General features: G+C 50.0%; 1 protein-coding gene across 2 annotated transcripts in view; it reads left to right on the top strand.

The window, feature by feature from the left end:
• The window catches only part of LOC123772734 (mpv17-like protein 2), a 93,543-nt gene extending 76,231 nt beyond the window's left edge, over positions 1–17,312 (top strand). For both annotated transcript variants that reach the window (XM_069303617.1, XM_069303616.1), the window contains exon 5: positions 16,924–17,312. In XM_069303617.1, the coding sequence (XP_069159718.1) occupies positions 16,924–16,965 (42 nt within the window). In that variant the 3' untranslated portion in view covers positions 16,966–17,312. The remainder of the gene's footprint in view (positions 1–16,923) is intronic.
• The last annotated feature ends 455 nt before the right edge of the window (positions 17,313–17,767 follow it).

Genomic DNA, 17,767 nt, shown 5'->3' on the forward strand with positions numbered 1-17,767 from the left:
TCACCACAACACCCCAGTGGCTAGTCTTCTCCACCAGTCAGCCCCGGGTATGACAATCCCTGGCTCTGCCACCTCACAGGCAGGCTAACACAACAGTGTTCATCCAGGGGGGTGACACAGCTTCAGCAGCAAATGCGTGGAGGTTCTACGGCTGCCTTGGGTAGACTGATCCACCGTCCATTACAGCAGTCCCAGGTCGACTCTGTAATCAGACACGTCATCAGTACTAGTTACACTCTAGGGTACCTCATTTACAGGCTTAGACACAAACGCCCACCTATCCACTCCATAGATGGCGTTGCTGTCTAAGCGCCACCTCACCAGAGGTCAGCAGCGGCTACGTCATGAGCTGATTAGGACGGGAAACTAGCCCTTGTGGCCGGTATATCTCGTCCTCATTAGATGGCGTCGTCCATTTGGAGGGGGTTTCAGGAGCTGACCCACAGATGGCGTGGTCGTCACTGCTCCGAGCTCGGACGCTGGACTCGGGTCCGTAACAGTTGTGGTCCCGGATACCCCGAGACTGCACCGATTTGGTTATAGGGACCCAGATTTGGGGGTGGGAGTTGCTTCACCCCTGGTTCCATCCGCCCCTCCTAGTCCTTTCCCTTTTGTAATTCATTTGGTCACCCCCCCTCCCTTGCTTCTGGCTCCGAAGCATCTGAGGGTTTCTGAGTCAGGGCAGGGTCTAGTTGGTGTGAAGACTCGGGCAGTCTCAGGGGTGTCCCCTTCTGGGGTTGCGCCGGAGGCATTCGAGCCTGGTCCTTCTGCCAGAGCTTCTGTGTCTGGCCAGAGGGACCCCTTCATTCCTGCTTTTTCGGCAGCTCCCGCCCATTTCTTTGGAGGTGGGGGGGTTTGGAGGTCGGCTCGGCCCCGGGTCCTCAGGGGTTGGAGAGTGGTTGACTTGGGGGCCTTGGGGCCTGTTGGACCCCGTCTGGGTTTTTCTACCCTCCAATCGGGACATGGTGTTACAAGGAGAGGGGTTTTCTTTCTCTCCCTCCGCGTACGAGGTGGATTTAGCGTCCACCCCTCCCCGGGTTCGGTTCCGTTATCCTGCGGGTTCTTCGGTTCCGTCTTTCCGGAGGTTTCCGGCTTCCCGTGTCTCGTCTTCTGAGGTGCGGGAGGCCTTGGCGGCTTACCTCCTGCGTGACCCGGATTATGCCTTCATGATGGATCCGTGCTCCTTCGTGTATAGCTCTTCTAGTTCGTACTGGGTTCGTTATGAAGTTCTGGAGTCGTCTTGGTTGGCAGACTGTCCTCTTTTTCTCGTTGTAGGCTTGGCACACGTTCTGTCGTTCCCGTGCGCTTGAGTGGTGAGAGACTTGGTCGGCGTTTCGGGTTTTCCTTGGGGAGCGACTTCAAGCATCTCAATGCTCGTTTGTTCGCCCCTGCCCTTCCTCGGGATGTTGGTGTCATGCAGCTTCACGTGTAGGTTCCTTTCCTTTCGGCTGCCTTGATTGCGGAGGATTTGCGTACTTGTGGCCTGCTTGCTTCAGCCCTGCGTTTCTTTTCCCTCCTTGAGTTGTCCTCGGACTGGCTTGAGCTGGATGTGGGGGCGCTTGGGGCCGCTGCCGGGTCCGATGCGCTTCCTTCCAGAGTGCAGGTGTTGTCTGCCTTGCTGAAGCTCTTCGCGCCATTCCTGCATGATGCGGTTTTGCGGTTCTATGCTTCTTGCCTCGCGTGTCGGCAGGCAGTGCTGGCTTCTTCCTTAGATTCCGCTTGGGCCCTGGCTCTTCGGTTGTCTTCGCCTTTTTGTCCGTTATTGTTTGCTTCATTCTGGACTTGTCCTGTCTGAACCCATGGGCTTATTGCCCCTTCTTCAGGATGGCTACTCTATCCCAGGTCCGTTTTCCGTTGGGGGTGGGCACTTGGATGGTGTCCCTGGACTTCAAGGATGCATATTGGCATGTCCCGGTTCACCCAAGGTTCAGCGACTGGCTTGGTTTTGTTGTGGGGCGTCAAGGTTACCGCTTTCGTTGTCTTCCCTTCGGGTTGAATCTGGTGCCTCGCGTTTTCACATGCCTTACTCGAGTTGTGGTGTCCCACCTGCGTCTGTTAGGTGTTTGGGTTCTTGCCTACCTCAATGACTGGCTGGTTTGGGCTCCCAGCCAGTCCACGTGTCAGCTCGCCAGGGATTTAGTTCTTTCCCAGCTTGCCGGGCTCAGTTTCTTGGTGAACTGGAGGAAGTCCCATCTAGTTCCCTCTCAGGTTCGGTCTTGGCTGGGTCTGATTTGGGACGCTTGCACCGCTTCCTTGTCTCTGCCTCCGGCGGCTCTGCTTCACCTGTGCTCCCGCCTTCGCCTGTTTCTGAGGGGTTCCCAGGGTCATGCGGCGGTTGCTCGAGAGTTTGTGTGGGATCCTGAACTTTGCCATGATGGTCTACCCGACGGGTCGGGTATGGCTTCAACAGGTGTTCTGGTTCCTTCAGGGACGGCCCTTCCGCCTCTCTCGCGATCGTTGGGTTTGTGCCTCCAGGGGCTTTGCGTTGATTGCTGTGTCGCCAGCTTCCTCTTCGGGTTTTCGGGGTTCAGTGCCTTGGCGCCTACCCGAGCCCTCGCTTGATGTGTAAACGGACCCGTCGTGTCTTGGCTGGGGTTTTGGGACCAGTGCTCACTAGGCCAGCCTGGGGGAGGTGGGGTCCATCCTTCCGTCGGGCTCACAGCACGGTCCGATTGTTCGCGGCGGTGTGAATGTCGCTCCGGAGGGTTCGAGTCGCTCGCGGATCGACGATCTGGCTCCATTTGGACTGCTCCCTGGTGGTTCATTGCTTGAACCAAGGGGTTTCGATGCGGTCCTTGGCTCTTTGGGGCTGGTTGGTTTGGGTGACTCGTCTGCTGAGTTCTCGAGGGTTTGGCTCTCCTGGAAGTTCATGTCCAGGGGGTGTCCAACGTCCTGATGGATGGCCTGTCTCGTTTCCTTCCCCTTTACAATGGGAGAAGGAATGGGTTCCTTCCCCTTGCTGCGATTTGGTGGTGTGCGAGCCAGGTGTCATTCCAGGAGTACTGGGGCTGCATGTGCTAAGGGTCAACTTTCCTAAGTGCCCTGTAAGTACTTCCCTTGCAGTTTGGGGTTACCTTCCACAAAATGTTCGGGAACTGCCTCCACAGGGTTCTTTTGCTGCTTGGTGCTTGGCGATTGCCTGCCCTTGGGGTCAGCTAGGGTTTGTCCTACCACTGGTCTTGGGTAGGAGGTAGTATTGTCGCTGGCAGGCGCAACAAGGTACTATGCAGCTATCTTAAAATACACATAGCGGCCGGTTCTATTCCTTCTGGAGACGTTGTGCTTTTGTGGGGTGTTTATTTTCTTTCGTTTTGTTTTGCCTGGTGGGGTTTCTGCCTGGTGTGGCTGTAGGACCACTTATATTATTTGGGTGGCTCTGCCATCTCCCAGTGGTCACAGAGGTTCATTATTTTGTTTGTTTCTTTAGTAGTGTTGGGATAACCGGTTATCTGTACCTTGCCTGGGCTTCCCTTAGCAGTCAGCCTAAGGGCCCTGGATACCCCCCATTAGGGGTGCATTGATCCAATGGATGTGTCCTCTGAGTCCCATCTCACTTCGTGCGAGCTTGAAGGTTGCTCTGTCCCTTTGTCTCAGGGTGACACTCACCGTTTTGCCTCTGCCATGCTGCCTGTTGGATCAATGACTCCTTTGACCTGGAGTTCTGCGAGTGGTGTGTTCCTTGCTTGTTCTCCAGTTCACACAGTCCACCCAGTTCACTGCTATTGATATTCGGGAGCATGCAGCTTCAGCGTTGCATGCAAGGTTTAGGTTGCTGCATCACGCTAGGTTGGTTACCTTTCTGGATTCCCTGAGACCTTCCCTGCTTTGGTTATAGGGACCCGGACTTGAGGGGCATTAGTCACCTCAACTTTGGTTTCGTCCGCACCCCCTGGTCCTTTCCCCTACTGTAGGTCATCCTTCTCCTCTCCCCTTCCCCTTCTCCCAAACGTCTGAGGGTTTCGGAGTCGGGGCACGGCTTTCTTGGTGTTGAGACTCGAGTGGCTTTGGGATTGCCCCATCCGGGTCGCAGTGGAGGCATTCAAGCCTGTTCCTCCTGCCGGGGCTTCCGGGTCATGCCATCAGACCCTTCCTTTTCCTTGCTTTTCCGGTGGACTCTGCCTTTTCTCCAGAGGCAGAGAGTTTGGAGGACGGCTCTGCCCTGGATCCTGACATGGTGTATCCCGGGGCTGGGAAGGAGTTGACTTGTGGAAAAGTTGGGCCTTGTTTGACCCCGCTTGGGTGTTGGTACCCTCAGCGTGGGGTTTGTTGTTACAGGAATGTTAGTTTTATTCTTCTTTTCTGGCGAAGAATGAGACGGCGGGCTTCTGGAGGGGTCCGTGGGTTATTGATGCTTGGTTGGTCAGGCCGGAAGTGCATTGTATGTTGTGTCCGGTTGCGGCTTTACATCGTCACCTATGCTCCTCGGCTTATGTGTCTGGGGGTGCGCTGTAGGTTGACCCGGTATCCCTCATTCCCTGTTCCAGGGCCTCAGGTCTCTCGGGTCGTCCACAGGGTTATTAAGTCTAACCATCCTGCGGTCTATCCTTGTGCCCATGATGTTCAGACTTTTGCGGCTTTGACTGCTGTTTTTGGGAACATGTCTTTTGCTGACATTTGGGTGCAGAGTGTCGGAGGTCAAACAGGGTTCTGGCTGCCCGATATCTGGTTAATGTGCCGGGCCCTCATCAGTCTTGTCGCCTTGGGTCGGCGGTTGCAGCCAGTTGTCTCATCCTCGACGTGAGGCATGGGGTGCAGCCGCCTCCCGGGTAAGTTCCTCTTAGGCTGCAATTTTCCTACCAGTTGGGGTCTGTATTGGGCGCCTACTTTTCTGGGTATCTAACCCCAGTCGATGGCAGACATTAAAACTTTCATTCAAGGGGAATTTCTTAGGCCATTGCTCCCTGCACCTCTCTGAGGGGGACCATGTTCTGGCCAGTGGTCCCCGGCAGGCATGACAACTCCATATGATTGAAGCCCTGGACTGATAGTAGGTAATATCAATCCAATAGCTCCAGGAAGCCTCCGGGGCTCTACCTAAAAAATTGCATTTCATTACATTCAATGTTGCTTTTTTCACCTCTAGCCTGCTCATGCTCCTCCTGAGCCATCCTGATCTCTTCACCTTGGTTTATGGTTTCCCATCAGTTTGTGATATTTTGTCAAGGCTGTGTTTTTGTTGGCTCTCACCTCTGGCTGCAGGATTAGGGAGCTTCAGGCTTTTCTCTGGAGGTGGGAGTTCTGTTGTTTTGACCATGGTGGGCAGTTTGTTGTTTGCAGCCTTCTCCTTCTTGTCTTGTAAAGAATGAAATGGCAGGCCTCCGGATGAGTCCTTTGGTGATTGATGCTTGTTGGTTAGGCCGGGGGTACATCACTTGTTGTGTCCATTGGTGGCTCTTTGCAACTATCTACAGGCCACCACTGATTCTGCCTCGGTGGAGTCTTTGCTGGTTGACCCTATTTCCTTGGCCCCCTGTTCCCAAGGCTTGCATTTCTCAGGTCATCTACAGTGTTGTCAGGTCTAGCCAGCCTGTAGTCTACTCTCGGGCTCATGATGTCTGCAATTAGAGAACAGTATGTGGCTTTGGCTGCAGTTTTCTCCAACATGTCTTGTGCTAATATTCAGGCTAGGGGATTTTGGCATTCTAACAGGGTTTTGGTGACCCAGTATTTAGTCAATGTTCCTGGTCAATCGTGTGTTTCTTTGGGCAAGAGTCTCCCGGCCTGGGTTCTCTTCTTCATCCTAGTACTGTACCTGCTACTTCTCCTCCCAGGTGAGTTCCATTTTTGTTCTCTGTGGTTAGTTAGCTTCAGGGAACCAAGCATTGAACGTAGTGAGATGCTTGTTTCTGGAGAAGGCCCAGTGGCTCCCTGATTCCCCCCCCCCCTCAAAGGAGGGTTTGTCTTGGGGTTGTTCATCAGCTCTAGAACTGAGATGGGGCGTCAGCTGAGGGCTGGCACTGGTCTGCCTGGTGGGGGGGGGGGTAATCAGTACTAACATGTTTTGAATGAATGGCTTGTTTTGTGTGAATAGTGTGTAGAGTTGCTTGACGGTTTCAACGCTTCATTCTCTGTGAAGCTTCCAGTTGTCTATAAAGCTTTGCTGACTTTGTGGGGGCTTTTCTTGGTGAAAATCTCTGGACTTGAAGGTTCTCTCAATCCATCGTATCACTTTTCTGGCTGACGCAATACTTGGTTATGCTCTCTAAACGTTAGGTCGTCGGGCATCATTATTCCCAAATCCTTGACATGCTGTTTTCCTACTATGGGCAGATTCGATTGTGTTTTGTACCCTGTAATATGTTTCAGATCCTCAATTTTGCCATATCTGAGTACCTGGAATTTATCACCGTTAAACATCATGTTATTTTCTGCTGCCCAATTGAAAACTTTGTTAATGTCTGTTTGTAGTTTTTCAATGTCTTCAGCAGAGGTAATTTTCATGCTGATTTTTGTATCATCTGCAAAGCATGACACGAAGCTGTGACTTGTGTTTTTGTCGATATCTGATATGAGAATAGGACTGCTGACTGTCATTGATATGAGAATAAGAGACTGCTGTTCCAGCAGTGGTGCAAGGACTGTACCTTGAGGTATAGAGCTTTTAACTGCGCTCGGACTCGATTTTATTTGATTGACTGTTACTCTTTGTGTTCTGTTCAATAGGAAATTGAGTATCCAGCATCCTACTTTACCAGTTATACTCATTGACCTCATTTTGTGTGCAATCACTCCATGGTCACATTTGTTGAATGCCTTTGCAAAATCTGTGTATACAATATCTGCATTCTGTTTTTCTTCTAATGCCTTAGTGATTTTGTCATAATGGTCAAGTAGCTGTGAGAGGCATGATCTTCCTGCTTTAAATCCATGTTGGCCTGGATTGTGGAGGTCATTGGTCTCCATGAATCTAGTGACCTGACTCCTGATCACTCTCTCAAATACTTTTATTATGTGGGATGTTAGTGCAACTGGTCTATAATTCTTTGCCAATGCTTTGCTACCTCCCTTGTGTAGAGGGGCTATGTCTGCTGCTTTCAGTGCATCTGGTATCTTCCCCGTGTCCAAGCTCTTCCTCCACACTATACTGAGTGCCTGTGCTACTGGCACTTTGCATTTCTTTATAGATATTGAATTCTATGAGTCTGAACCTGGGGCTGAGTGCATGGGCATATTGTCAATTTCTCTTTCAAAATCTGCCACGCTCGTGTTGATATCAGTTATATTTGCAGGTGTTTGGATATCACTCATAAAGAAATTGTCCGAATCTTCCACTTTCATGCTGTGTATCGGAGTGCTAAACATGTCCTCATACTGCTTTTTAGGATTTCACTGATTTCTTTGTCATCCTCAGTGTATGAACCTTCACTAATACATATAGGTCCAATACTGGACCTATTCGTATTAGTCATCCTATTCAGAAATCCTATTCTGGGTTGGTGAGCTTCATGCTCTCCTCCGGTGCTGGGGTTTCTGCTTCTGTTTCTGTCATGGCGATCGTTTTGTTCCTCTGCAGCCTTCTCCTTCTTTTCTGGCGAATAATGAGACTGCTGCTTTCCAGAGGGGTCCCTTGGTTGTTGTTTTGTTGGTTAGGCCAGGGGTGCATCATGTTTCGTGCCCGGTTGCGGTTCTCTGCCGTTACTGGCGCGCCACAGCTTCTGTGTCTGTCGTCGCGCTTTGGGTTGATCCGGCTAACTTCTTCCCTGTTCGCAGGTGCAGGTCTCCCAAGTCATCCGCAGGGTTATTAAGGCTGGCCAGCCTGTGGTCTCTTCCCGTGCCCGTGACGTTCGCAAGTTCGATGCTCTTGCTGCTGTTCTCTGGGACTGTGTCTTGGGCAGTTTTTTGGGTCTGGGGATTTTGGCGGTCGAACAGGGTCCTGGCTGCTCGTTGCCTTGTTCACGTCCCTGGGCCAGGTCGGGCCTGTATCGCTTGGGTCAGTGGATGCAGCCAGTTGTCTCGGCTTCGGGTCGGGAGTGAGCAGTGACCGCCTCCTGGGTTTGTCCCTATTCTTCCTCTGTGGGGAGTTAGCTCCGGGGAGCCGATGGGGCTTCCCCCAAAAAACCAGCGTTGAATGTAATGAAACGCCATTTTCTTGGTGAAACCCAGAGGCTCCCCGGCAACCCTCCCTCCCTCCGGTCGGCGTTTTTTTCGCGTGTTTTGACATTCAGCCTCAGAACTGATGGGTGGATAGCCGGCGTGAGAGGTCTGGGGCTCCCTCTTTCCCCTCCCAGAGAGGGGGGAGCTGCGCAGACAATGGCGCAGTGACGTGTGACGTCATTCTAGTTTGCTTCTTTCTGTTGGGGGAGTTCTATCCACTAGTTCGGCTTTTGGTAGCAATTTTAACCAGAATAGGGGTTTGTTTTGGGACGCTTACCTTTCTGGATGCTTGACCCAGTCGATAGCAGACATAGAATGCTTCCAACTACACGCGGGTTTCAATAGGCCATTGCTCCCCTTGCCTCTCTAGAGGGGGCCAGGTTCTGGCTCGTGGTCCCTGGTAGGCTCAAAGAACACCATACACATGACTGATGCCAAAGTCTGACATTAGCATATCAGCCTAGTAAGCTCCAGGTAGCCTCCGGGTCTCACCCAGAAAATGGCGTTTTATTACATTCAATGCTGTTTTTTTTTGGGGGGGGGGGGGGGGGACCTTAGTTTCCTTAGCATCAGTCTGTATCCTCTTGTTCGTGAAGATGCTGTTTTCAGGAATTTCCATGACAATTTGGTCGATTCTTGTTAGTATTTTGTAAGTGGTGATCATATCATCTCTTTTTCTTTTATATTCTAGTTTTAGCATGTTTAATGCCTCTAGTCACTCTTTGTAACTCTTGTTTTTTTTTTGTTTCAGAAGCCATTTTTAGCATGCTGTTGTAACTTTTCCAGTTTATTTATGTCCTTTAGATTTGAGCACCATAAAACTGCTGCATATTCCAATTTTGGTCTAACAAAAGTCATGAACAGTTTCTTTAGTATTTCACCAGCCGTACAATTAAAAACAAGTCTAAAGTTGGAAAGCGACGCATACGCTCCTCTCACAATGTTCTTTGTGTGTTCCTCTGGCGACAGCTTACTATCCAAAACCACCCCTAGGTCTCGCTCATTACCAGAATTCTGTAATTTCATTTCCACATAATTTGTAAGTTGTGTTGACCAGACCACACACTAGAAGGTGAAGGGACGACGACATTTCGGTCCGTCCTGGACCATTCTCAAGTCGATTGTGAGAATGGTCCAGGACGGACAGAAACGTCATCGTCCCTTCACCTTCTAGTGTGTGGTCTGGTCAACATACTTTAGCCATGTTATTGTGACTCATCGCCTGCATTGTAAGTTGTGTGTGTGGTCTATTTTCTCCAATTCCACATTTCATAACATTGCATTTATTCACATTGAATTCCATTTGTCACTTGTCGCTCCAAGCACTTATTTTATCTAGATCAATTTGAAGGGCATTACAATCGTCTGTGTCTCCTATCTTTCCCAGTATCTTAGCATCATCCACAAACATTTTTCATATAATTCTGTATTCCATCTGATAGATCGTTTATGTAGACGATGAACATTACTGGTGCAAGAACTGAACCTGTGGTACTCCACTAGTAATACTACTCCAGTAAGATACATTGTCTCTGATTACTGCCCTCATCTATCTGTCAGTTAGAGAATTATTCATCCACGTCATAAGTCTTTCTGTCACCCCTCCAGCGTGTTCCAGTTTCCATAACAGCCTCGTGTGTGGGGACTCTATCAAAAGCCTTTTTTAGATTCAGATAGACACAGTCAACCCAACCACCTCTTCCTGTAGTATCTCTGTGGCTCTATCATAAAAACTAAGATTTGTTACACAGGATCTTCCTGTTTAAAAGCCATACTGTTTGTCTGTTATTATGTCATTATCCTCTAGGTGTTCAATCCATTCAGCTTTAATTACTTTTTCTAGTGTTTTGACTACCACACTTGTTAATGATACGGGTCTATAATTTAGAGGTTACTCTCGACTACCATTTTTATAGATTGGTACTATGTTGGCCTTTTTCCATATATCTGCTAAGATTCCTGTGCACAAGAATATCTGGAATATTAACTGGAATGGAATGCTCAGCTCAGTTGCACATTCTTGCAGCACCTAAGGTGAAACTCCATCAAGTCCAACTGCTTTATTTCTTCCAAGCCCCATGAGTAATTTTTTCAGTTCGTCTTGAGATACATCTATGTATTGGAAATGGTATTTGGTCCGGCTCTCTGAAATCCTAATTTTGTACACACACACTTTGAAACCGTTCATGTAGCATTTCACATATTTCTCTCTCATTCTCAGTAGTCCTGTTCCCTGTTCTCAACCTCTGGATTTTATCCTTTACATACAGCTTGCTTTTAATGAATTTTAAGAAAAGGCCTGGATCTGTTTTACATTTGTCCGCTATACCTTTCTCAAAGTTCCTTTCTGCCCCTCTCCTCACCGCAGTGTAATATTTCTTGCTTGCTTGTAGTGCTACTATGTTTGCGTGCATGTTAGACCTCTTCTGAAATTGAACCCATTTTCTTGTTTCATTCTCTATTGCCCTCTCACAATTTCTGTTGAACCAGTCCTGTTTTCTGGTCCTGCATCTCTGTTTTGGTATGAATGTTTTGTACCTTCATCGTATATTTCACAAAATTTAGCATTTGCTTCCTTGCCTAGCAACAAGTCTGTCCAATTAAACTCATTAAAGAATTTTCCAAGTTCTTCATAGTGTCCTCTCATGAAATAGAGTTTATCAACTGTTCCAATGTCCCCATTCTCTTCCAGATTATATCGCAAAGCATATTTAATTTTCAACAGGGCATGATCACTATTTTTCAAGGGAAGAAGGTATTGGATGTCAAATATCTCTTCTTCTTCTTCTTTCCTGGTGAATAATAGATCCAGTATTGATGGGGGAGTGATGCCAACTAGAAAATGAGCATGTACATAGTTAAAATGTTGTCCAGGCAGATGCATGTTTTGGTGCACTCGTATTCTCTTTTGATTTGTCCATTGTATTCCATTTCTGGAGGGAGCCCCGTCGGCTCCCCGGAGCTATCCAGGCTGAATGGATATGTATAACTTTCTGGCATCAGTCAAAGTGCTAGGAGTTCTTGCCTACTGGGGACCACAAGCCAGAACCTGGCCCCCTCAGAGAGGCATGAGGAGCAATGGCCTATAGAAACCCCCTTGTGATTGGGAGCATTCTATGTCTGCCATCGACCGTGACAGGCACCCAGAAAGGTAGGCGCCCCAAAACAAACCCCTATTCTGGTGAAATTATTGCTACCGAAAGCCGAACGAGTGGACAGAACTCTCCAAACAAAATTATCAAACTAGCATGACGTCATCACGTCGCCGCGCCACCGTCTGCACAACCCCCCCCTCCCCGAGAGGGGGAAGGGGGAGCCCCAGACCCTCCACGCCAGCGATCCAACCAGCCAGCGATCAGTTCTTGGCTGATGGTATTACTGGCTGGTCGAGTGCCTCTGGCTCCGGTTTTTGTTTCAGTTCTGTGCCTTGTGGTGTGGACTGTCTCTACCGGTGGGGTGTGAGACAGGAGTAAGATTCCACGGTATTCGGGCTGCATGTGCCTAGGGCTATCTTCCCAAGGTGCCCTGTAAGTACTGCCCTTGGGGCTTGGGGCCACCTTCCACAAGTCGCCTTGGGTTCTACCTCCGTTGTGTCCTTTTCTGCTCGGTACTGGGCCGCCCTTGGAGTCGGCTGGGGTTTTGTTGCCCTGGTTTGTCTCTGGGTAGGTGGTAGTTTTCGTCACTGGTAGGGGCGCGGGGTACTGCACAGCTAGTTTTCACCATTAACAGCGGCCAGCTCTGTTCCGCCTGGGTACGTTGTCCTCTTGCGGGCTTTTTCTTTTGTTTTTGCCTGGTGGGGGTCTGCCTTTCCTATGGCCCCCCCCCCCCTTTCCTGTTCTAGGTGATTTTCTTTCGAATTCTTCTGTTGGCAGTACTCCCTGCTTGGCCCCCATGAGTGGACACGTCCCGGGGGTTCAGCTTTAGCAGTTTGTTGGTAGATTTGGGCGCCGGTTCGCAGTACCCTGCCTGGGCTTCCCTTAGCGTGTACCAAAGGCTAAGGGCCCTGGGAATCCCCATGGGGCTCCATGGTCCTCTAGGTGTGTCCCCGGAGTCCCCCTCACGTCCTGCGAGTTTGACGGTTGATCTGTCCCCTTGTCTCAGGGTGACACTCACCGGTTGTGCCTCCGCCATGCTGCCTGTTGGGTCCTTGTTCTTGTGACCCGGAGTTGTCCGATGATTTTTGTCGGTACGTGCTCTCCTTCACCCAGGCCACTGGTCTTGATAATCGGGTGCAGGCGGCTGCGGCGTTGCTTGCTGGGTGTATGTTGCTGCAATGCTTTTGGTTGTTTGCGGCCCAGGATGCCCTGAGGCTGCCCCGTTTTGGTGGTTGGGGTCTGGACTTTGGGGTGGGGGTCGCTTCGGCTCTGGCTCCTTCCGCTTCTTGTTCTTCCCCTTCTGTTCTACTCACTTCCTCCCTTGCTTCCTGCTCCGAACCATAGGCGGGTTTTGGGGTTGGGGCGGGGTCTGGTTAGGTTGAGACTCGGGCGGTCTCGGGGATTTTCCTCTTCCGGGATGGTGGCGGAGGCATTCGAGTCGGTTCCTCCAGCCGTGCCGTATGGGTCTGACCAGTGGGCTCCCTTCATTAGTGTTTGCACGGCTGCCCCGGCTTTTCCTTGTTAATGCTGGGGCTTTGGGGGTGCGGCTCGGCCCTGGGTCATGCCATAGAGGTTCCCGGGGTTAGGGAGGGGTTGCCTGGGGGGGCCTCGGCCCCGTTTGCCCCTCTTGGGTCGTTGTACCTTTGGTGTGGGGCTGGTAGTTCCTCAGTGGGGTTGTTACTTCCCTCTGTGTTCCTGTTGTTTTTGAGTATACCCCTCCCTGGTTTCGGTTCCGTGTTCCTTCAAGTTCGTCGGTCCCATCGTTCCTGGGGGTGTGTTTCACCCTCTTTTCCTTACCCTTTTCGCACTTACGTCGCGATGCTGTTCACAAAAAAAAATAAAAAGTGTTCAGGTAAGGTACATCCATACAAGGTGTGAAACAAACATTGATGAATTTATATATTGACCTAGTACATAGTGCCTAAACCGCTTCGTATCGTTGTCCATGCATGATCCTTGGTCAGGGGTGCTTGTCGTGATTCTCGTTGGTTCGCGAGTCTCTTCGTACCTTCCAATATTATTGGGATGTCTGTTGATTTTCGATGTGGTTTCCCTCAGGTCTTTTGTCGGCCTTGTTGGTTCCCTTCCATCATCTGTTTTCTTTTGCTTCGTTTTCGCCTTGTTTTGTTTTCACGTCGTCTCTACTTACAGTTTCGGCGTTTTTTGTCTTCGTTCCGCACGCCTTCCTGGTGTTTGTACGATCTCTGTACGTTGTGTGTACGATTTGTGTGTCTGCCTGGTGTACGAGCCACGCCTCCTGGTGGATGGGTGGTGCGTTTCGTACCTCGTGTGCTGGGGCCGCGGTGTGCGTTTTGTTTACGGGTGGTGTGCTCGTGTGTTCGCGCCATTTCTCGTGGTTTTCTACGGCTTCTTGCTTGTTTCTCCCTCCAGTCGTGGCCCTCTGGATGCTGAGGATGTTTTGGATTTATATCTGGGGGTGTCACTTTGTTCTTCCTCTGCTTCTTGGTGTGGGATGGTTTGGCGTGGCGCCGCCTCACTCTCTGTACTGCTTCATCTTCTGCAGGGTTCGCGCCTCTGGCCGTATTTCTCCTTCGACTTCGCATTTTATTCAGGTAACGGTACATACTCTGCCTACTGCCTCGAGTATGCATGGCTTTCAGGCACACCTTTAGCGCTGCTCTTAGTATGTTACTTGGCTCGCCTGTGTTGTGGCACGGTCGTGTGTCTGTTCTGCAGGTGAGGTTGTCTTTGTCTGGCGCTTCTGTCGGCCTAGTGCTGGTTCTCACTTTTGGTGGGGTGCTTAACTAGTTGTGCTTGCGGGGGTTGAGCTCTGGCTCTTGGGCCCCGTCTTTCCTGTCAGTTGACGGTTGTGCAGTTTCCTGAGCCTTCTGGGCTCTGTCTTCACGTTTGCTCCTGTGGGGGGCGTCTGCCTCCTCCACGTGGCTTTTTGGTGCTTTTCGCTTCCTTTCCCCTCTGACATTAATCAGGTTCTTTTTAGTGTCTGTGGCTTCTTTGGGTGCTCACTACCTCCTGTGTCCCCTTGTGCGTACAAACATACGGACATGAGTACAGTGGACCTGCGGAGGGCCTATTGGCCCGTGCGAGGGAGCTACTGTTTCTTACCATCCATTCCCACTCACATACATGTCCAACAATCGTGGGGCCCCACCACCACATTACGTGGTAATTGGTTCCGCGCATCACCGGGCCTGTTACCATGCCGGTCATTCCTCCGGTCTTTCCTGATTCTGCGCTTCTCCCTTTTATGCCCATTGCTTCGTGCCCACAATGTGCCGCAAGGATGGCGTGTGCCACTATCCCAGTTTCTATTGTTTCGTGGAGATTGGTCAATAAACACAAACACTAAGGAACTACTTATCTTTTGTTGTGTATACAGTAGTTGCGGGTGATATTTTGGCAGGCAATGGTGCGGGTTGGGCGCACTGAGTGTCGGTACGGTGTCTTGCATGTCTGTTCTAGACCTCACTTGCAGGTAGACTAGTTATTATTCGCTACTCTGCTGGTTATATGCTTGGGCGCCGCCTCAGTTCTCCACAGGTGGGCAGGACTTTTCCTTGGACGTACGGAACGGTTTGAGTTCCATTGTTGGTACTTTGGAGAGCTTTGCTTCTCTAGTTAGGCTCATGCATTTGGAGTGAGTATCTTCTTGGGATACTCTACTCACTCTGCCACCCTTGTTCACTGTTCCATCCTTGTTTACTCTTCCGCGCTTGGCGGGATTGCGTCGATGGCTCCTGACTGGGGTGTTTGGTCACCTTGCATGTGTCTTTAGTGCCTTTTTTTTTTCCATCTTTTGTTCTTTGTTGTCCTGTGGGGCTCTGCACTGCATTTCGGTGCTTTTGTTTTCGTTGTCGACCCCTGGGTCTTTTCCCTGTCTGGACACTTTCCTTGCCTATCTTCGGTGCCTGACTGCAATCTGCTGTCCTTAAGGTCCCTCAGGTATGTACGTGCTCCTCTACACATTTTGTGGTTGGTCGTGTCCCGGCCGCTCCTTGGGCCGTATTCGTGGTTTCCTTACCTATTTCCGTTTTTCCTCCCCCATGCTACACTTTTTTGTGTATCTGGGTCAGTCCTTCTTGATTATCCTGTTTGGTGCTCCGGTGGGCCTCTGTCCATGTTCCACGTCCTGCTTTTGGACTGCTCCGGTGTTCCGTTTTGGTACCTAGTTCCTGCGATTTCTGGGTGGTTTTCAAGAGCTTCGGGTTGCGCTGTCTGTGGGGGGGGGGGGTGTGGACTTTTCGGTCTGCCACTCCTGCCTTCCTGGTTCCTTTTCTTGGAACCGGATTTGCCGGGTTCCGGTCCTGGTTTCGGTTTTTCTTTGTTCCTTTTCCGGACTGGGTGTGTTTGCTTTCCTGCGGTTCTCGTCCTCGGTAGTTCTCCTCTTGGATGCCTCGGGGATGCGTGTATCATTCTTCCCTGCTGGAGCTGGTTATGTTCCTCCTTTGGGTTGCGGGGTCGCTGTTTTTAGATTCGCGTTTTGCGCTTTCGATCGTGGTGTTCGTTTCTCGTCGTTTGTGTCGGCACAGGTGGGTTCGTTATTGGTCTCCCACCTGTGTGTTTCGTCTCGGGGGCGGTGTGTGGTTTTCCTATCACTGCGAAGGGTCCTTCGGTCTTTGATAGGGTTGGCTTGTCTTCCCTTCGGGGTTGTTCTAGGACTGTCTGGGATTGTTCTGTCACCTCATGTTTGATGGTGCTGGCAGAGCCGCTCCTGCTTGTGTTCAGTGTTGCGGTTCCGTCTGCTCCTTTCCACTTGCTGTCCTGGGCGTTTTTCCCCTCTGGCCTGCTCTTGAGTTTTGGGGCCGTCCTGATCGTTGGCCTGGGTGGTCTTTTTCTTCTCATTTTGGTCTTTGTTTTGTCTGTGGTTTTGGTTGTTCAGTTAGGACGTGTGGTATCCACCTCCCGGTTCCTTCCCTGTTTTATTTATCTTTGGTGAGGTAGCTCCAGGGAGCTGACGGGGCTCCCCCCAGAAAACCAGCGTTGAATGTAATGAAACGCCATTTTCTGGGTGAGTCCCGGAGGCTCCCCGGCATCCCTCCCTCCCTCCCTCCGGTTGGCGGCGTTTTTCACGTATTTTGACATCCAGCCTAAGAACTGCCAGTTGGATTGCCGGCGTGGAGGGTCTGGGGCTCCCCCTTCCCCATCTCGGGGAGGGGGGGTTGTGCAGACGGTGGCGCGGCGACGTGATGACGTCATGCTAGTTTGATAATTTTGTTTGGGGAGTTCTGTCCTCTCGTTCGGCTTTCGGTAGCAATAATTTCACCAGAATAGGGGTTTGTTTTGGGGCGCCTACCTTTCTGGGTGCCTGTCCCGGTCGATGGCAGACATAGAATGCTCCCAATCACAAGGGGGTTTCTATAGGCCATTGCTCCTCGTGCCTCTCTGAGGGGGCCAGGTTCTGGCTTGTGGTCCCCGGTAGGCAAGAACTCCTAGCACTTTGACTGATGCCAGAAAGTTATACATATCCATTCAGCCTGGATAGCTCCGGGGAGCCTCCGGGACTCGCCCAGAAAATGGCGTTTCATTACATTCAACGCTGGTTTTTTCACTCACTTGCTCACTCTTCACCATAATAACCAATCTCAGTTTTATGATTCACAGACAAACTTTCCACATCTTTCACATGATAGTTATAATTGTCATAATGGTAATCAAAATTGCATTGCAGCAATTATCATAAGGGTTGTTTTATATTTTATGATACTGAAAGAGTCATCATGAGACCTGTATTTTTTTAATTGTTTATGTTTTTCAGGATCAAGTGTTAAAGGTGAAGACGATAAAGGAAGGGGACTAATGTAAGACAGAGACCCTTGTGGAGGGTATAATGCAATAGAGCAATATAGAAACAGCAGTGTTAAATGTTGAAAATCAGCCTGGAACTTTATAAGACATATAAATGAACTATTGGGAGATGTGAGGTGTGGAACCGGATGGCTGATTCAATTTCCTCGTAAAATTTAACTCGGTGTACAAAGTTTGCCTCGGAATACGAGTTTTTGTTGATACTTACATGTATAGGTCGAGCACGTGGGTTCTACTAGGCGCGGGGCGAGGCACTCTCAGTTTTCCAATGTATCCCGCCTAGTGACGACTGCGTTTAAATTATTTGTGAAGTACAATACAGAATATTTTGTTTTCTGCTTTTTTGGTTTCTGAACATAAAAGTTTTTATTATATATCACGCAGAGGAGGAGTTGGAGGAACACAGCGAAGAACTGACTACTGAAGAACTTCTACCCTTTACAAAGAGCAACAATAAGAGACAGCCTCTGAAATTTTTTCAGGGGAAGACGAGGCAGTAGAGAATGTCCATTCCTAATTAAGAAAATGTGTGCAGTATGGTAAAAACTGCAAAGTTTTGCTGAAAAGACTCACCCAGATAAAGCTGTAGCAGGGCGTTGTGTTAACCTTGGTAATGACACTGTGATGTCTGTCTCACTACAGACAAGTGTTAAAAACATCGGGAAAAACAAGTGTCTATAGACAAATAACTAGGTCCTAGTGGTATGCCTGCAAACTGTAAGAGAGAGAGAGAGAGAGAGAGAGAGAGAGAGAGAGAGAGAAAGAAAGAGAGAGAGAAAGAGAGAGAGAGAGAA

The sequence above is a fragment of the Procambarus clarkii genome, chromosome 50 (genome assembly GCF_040958095.1).
Source record: "Procambarus clarkii isolate CNS0578487 chromosome 50, FALCON_Pclarkii_2.0, whole genome shotgun sequence".
NCBI lineage: Eukaryota > Metazoa > Arthropoda > Malacostraca > Decapoda > Cambaridae > Procambarus > Procambarus clarkii.